A 3589-nucleotide genomic window follows, 5' to 3' on the forward strand; every position below is an offset into this window, starting at 1 on the left:
ACCTCTACGTCAACAGTAGCAATAATCTAGCACTGCACAGCATTTTACAGAAACTTCAAAGGCTGAAAGAAAGAAAAAATAACACAAAATTACATTTTTCCACGTCGAAGGCCCTTCAAAAGGCGGGGGGCCGGGGAACCTGCACCCTTTGCTCCCCCTGAATCCGGGCCTGCACACTACAAGGATTTGTGACCACGAAATATCTTAGGCTATGACAAAAAGTTGTCCTTTCAATGATTTAACAAAAACAATCGTGCATGAAATTTTTTCCAGCAGCAATGATTCTATAGCTAACCATTTGAAGACAGATTTAAAACGAATATAAAAAATAGCTCGTGACACCCCAGAGTATTGTAAATGGCATCCCAGTGTTGACACCCGGTTGGGAACCACTGGCTTAATCCTTAACCAACTTAATTTAATCCAATTATTATGAGAAAGAAACTGCATTCTCAATTTCTGAAAAGTCTCGAGGACATAACAGGCTGTTCAACAAACCCACTGCATTTATAAAGTATAGTTATAGACCTACTTTTTCTGTACGTTTCTACAACATTTTTTGTTATAGTATAAAGTACTGTATATAATACGACATGTTGCTGAGCATAGAAAAAAGCTTACTACGCTGTAACAAAGATGAATATAGGCTTACCAACAAAATAAAAAAAGGCTGAACAATTGTTACTTCATTGCTTACCTACTTTAATTTAACTTTTTTACTATTTTTTTTAATTTTACTGGTTAATAATACCGTTATTTCTCTAGAATGGATAAAATAATAGATTTCATGTACACTATCAAATGAAAAAAATCCGCCATACCCGGTATGTTATTCATTTTGATGTCGTCTTTTAAAGTTTGAAAACGGCTTCCAAATTCTAATATTTATATAAAATGACTTACAACATGCAAAGTAAACAACGCTTCGTTGCTGACTTTGCATAGCGACACTACAGTGGCCTATAGCACTGGAGTTTAAACATTTGATAACTTGTAAAGCGGCCTTTTATAGGTTCATCACTATCGAAAATACTGAGGAACGATACAATAAAAAGTCGAAGATTTTTTTCAGACATGAACTACGAAAAATCTGTCTCATTACATGGAAATCTCTAACCATAGAAAACTTCATCTCATGTTTTGCTCACAGGTGCTTAAAAATAGAATGTCAGTTATTTTAACGTATAGACCAGGCTGAGGAATCAGGCGAATAACATAGGACTCCAACATCGGCGTTGCCAGATTTTTAAAAGTTGTTAGATATTTTTAATTTTTGACCTTGCTAATTTTTTTAAATTCAACTGCACTCAAATTTTGATTAAAATTTAAACAAAGAAATTCACAAGTAAATGACAATAACAAACACTTCCATTTTCTGATAAAGATTTAGAACGTAATATGGAGAACAAGAAACAATATTTTGAAAAAAGGTAGCAAACAGAAATTTTATTTTTCATTGTTTTGTATCAAGCCGGAGTCCGTCTATTTTCAAGGAATCCGACCGCGGGTTAGGGTTAGGTTTAAATTCCTCTGACTCTACAACTCAACAGCTCTAGTAAATACTGTGTTTATGAGGAGTATTAAAGCAAAATCAAAACAAGACTACATGTAAAACATCAGGAGAATGCAATATAAACACTGGGTAAAAAAGCGAACAGCTTATTGCTTTGATTCACTGAATACCCTGCTGAGCACTCTGGGTTAACGTACTCGGTACCCGGTTCTCCGTGCCAACTTCTCAAATTTGCGGCTAATTCGTTAACGGGTGGGATAGAAGCGTTCATGCAAGCTTGACCAAATGGAGGATCAATAAAATAGGTTGCTGCAAAGGCGCGGAGTGTAATGTAATTACTTTGGTCTACGGTAGTCTTCAGGTCAACGTTATCTTGGACTAGAGCGTAGCCCCATGCTGGTGTACATGTTATAGAGTTGCCAGGGTAACAAACAGCTTTCCAAAACTTTCCTGGAATTCTAACTGAGTTCATAAATTTGTCTTCGTCAGTGTTAGCGGTTCCGGTAATAATATAAACGTATTCATCGGGAACGCGTTTCTCGAGAAGATCCATGGCCAATTGTTCATATTGGTTCCAAGATATCCGATTGAACTGTCCATATTGTGGCGCAACATTGGTCAATGTAAATGTTGCTATCTGCTTTTCTCGGTCTTGGCTGTTGATGCCACTTGGTGTCAAATGTCCTCTATCGAGATCCATTTCATTGTTTATGTAATCTGCATTAATGGCTTGGTTGATTTTACATTTCATCAGAGTTTCATCATTGACATATTTTACATCAGAAGCAACTGATTGTGTTGGTAAAGTTGAAGCACACAGGCTGAAAGCAACTTTATTCCAATAATAACTATTTGTCGGTCGAGAATTTTGTGTGACGCCAGGTGTAAACCTTACTCTGTCCGCAGTATACACTGGTATGCGATTGGTAACATCATAAAGAGTTGCAAAAAATGGTCCAAACATACCAGTCGTGTTACCTTGAGTTTGACATAATCTTACTAAGTTACCACTACTTTTTGTCCTAGTCCGAGGCCATGGGCTTCTGCTGTTGAAGAACTCTGGGCAATTTAACAATGTCCAAGGTGTTGGTTCGTCGTCAGTCTTGGTTAATGTGAATAAACCGATCAAATGCAACAGCACAATAATCTTAATGATTGGCAACATGTTTAACTCTGAAGAGATGAAAAGAAATAATACTTGGACACATGTTTTTGCAAACATATTATAAGCTTTAAATCAAGAACTTCTTTTGAGTTATTTGCTTAGTTAGAGCCTTAGATATATAGTAATAGGCTAATGATAATTAATTTTTCAAAGTTTGACAACTTTGCTATAAAATAAGCTTTTGCTTTATTAAATCTCAAATAAATGGTAGACAATAGGTTTTAATTATTTTGATATATTTCGACTTTTTATAACCAATTTTTAAAGCAGACTTTAATAATAATATAAATTAATAGGTTAGTTCTTTGAGCTCTTGCGACCTTGCTGGGTAAACAGTATCTAAACTTTTGTGAATTATGCTTCGCAGTAAAAAGAAGAGCCGGCGTTGAAGAATATGAAAATAAAGTCTTTATATAAAACTATACAGTAATTCCATCAAACTTGAAACACATAAAACCCCGTGTTGTTAATTGACTTGAAAAGACGCATTTCTTGCTGCGTAAAACGAAACACTTATATTTCCTTGGTGGCTATACGTCTATCCAACCTCGATACTGCAAACCCGACAATTCAAACCAAAAAGTTGAAAATATAACAAAATTCTAGAAAAAAGGCATTGACGCTTGATTCAAAACTAAGGCAAAACGATTGTACGCTATTGTTTGTGAGATGCTGTTTGTTTAATGAGCGCCAAGCAGAATGGTTATAGGCAAATTGTTCGTAAACAGTTGTTGGTGAAATGAAATCCGTAAAACAATTCTTCGTAATGCATGTCTACGTGTGCATCAAATCTCAATTGCATGCACGAATAAATGCTTTGGGAAGATTTGTTTTACAAAAAATTAATTTTACGAAGAATTGTTTTACGAAGAACTGTTTACGACAAAAATGTCGGACAACAATCAAAATAG

The 3589-nt window shown here is 35.2% G+C and overlaps 1 protein-coding gene across 1 annotated transcript; it reads right to left on the reverse strand.

Annotated features, from left to right (window-relative positions):
- Positions 1 to 674: 674 nt before the first annotated feature.
- LOC145772804 (endonuclease G, mitochondrial-like) lies at positions 675 to 2228 on the reverse strand. Its single transcript, XM_082584685.1, has one exon. The coding sequence runs from the start codon at positions 2211 to 2213 to the stop codon at positions 1617 to 1619; it is 597 nt and encodes a 198-aa protein (XP_082440811.1). The 5' UTR covers positions 2214 to 2228; the 3' UTR covers positions 675 to 1616.
- Between the last annotated feature and the right edge of the window lie 1361 nt (positions 2229 to 3589).

Source organism: Aplidium turbinatum, chromosome 6, assembly GCF_918807975.1.
Source record: "Aplidium turbinatum chromosome 6, kaAplTurb1.1, whole genome shotgun sequence".
In the NCBI taxonomy this organism is placed as follows: Eukaryota; Metazoa; Chordata; class Ascidiacea; order Aplousobranchia; family Polyclinidae; genus Aplidium; species Aplidium turbinatum.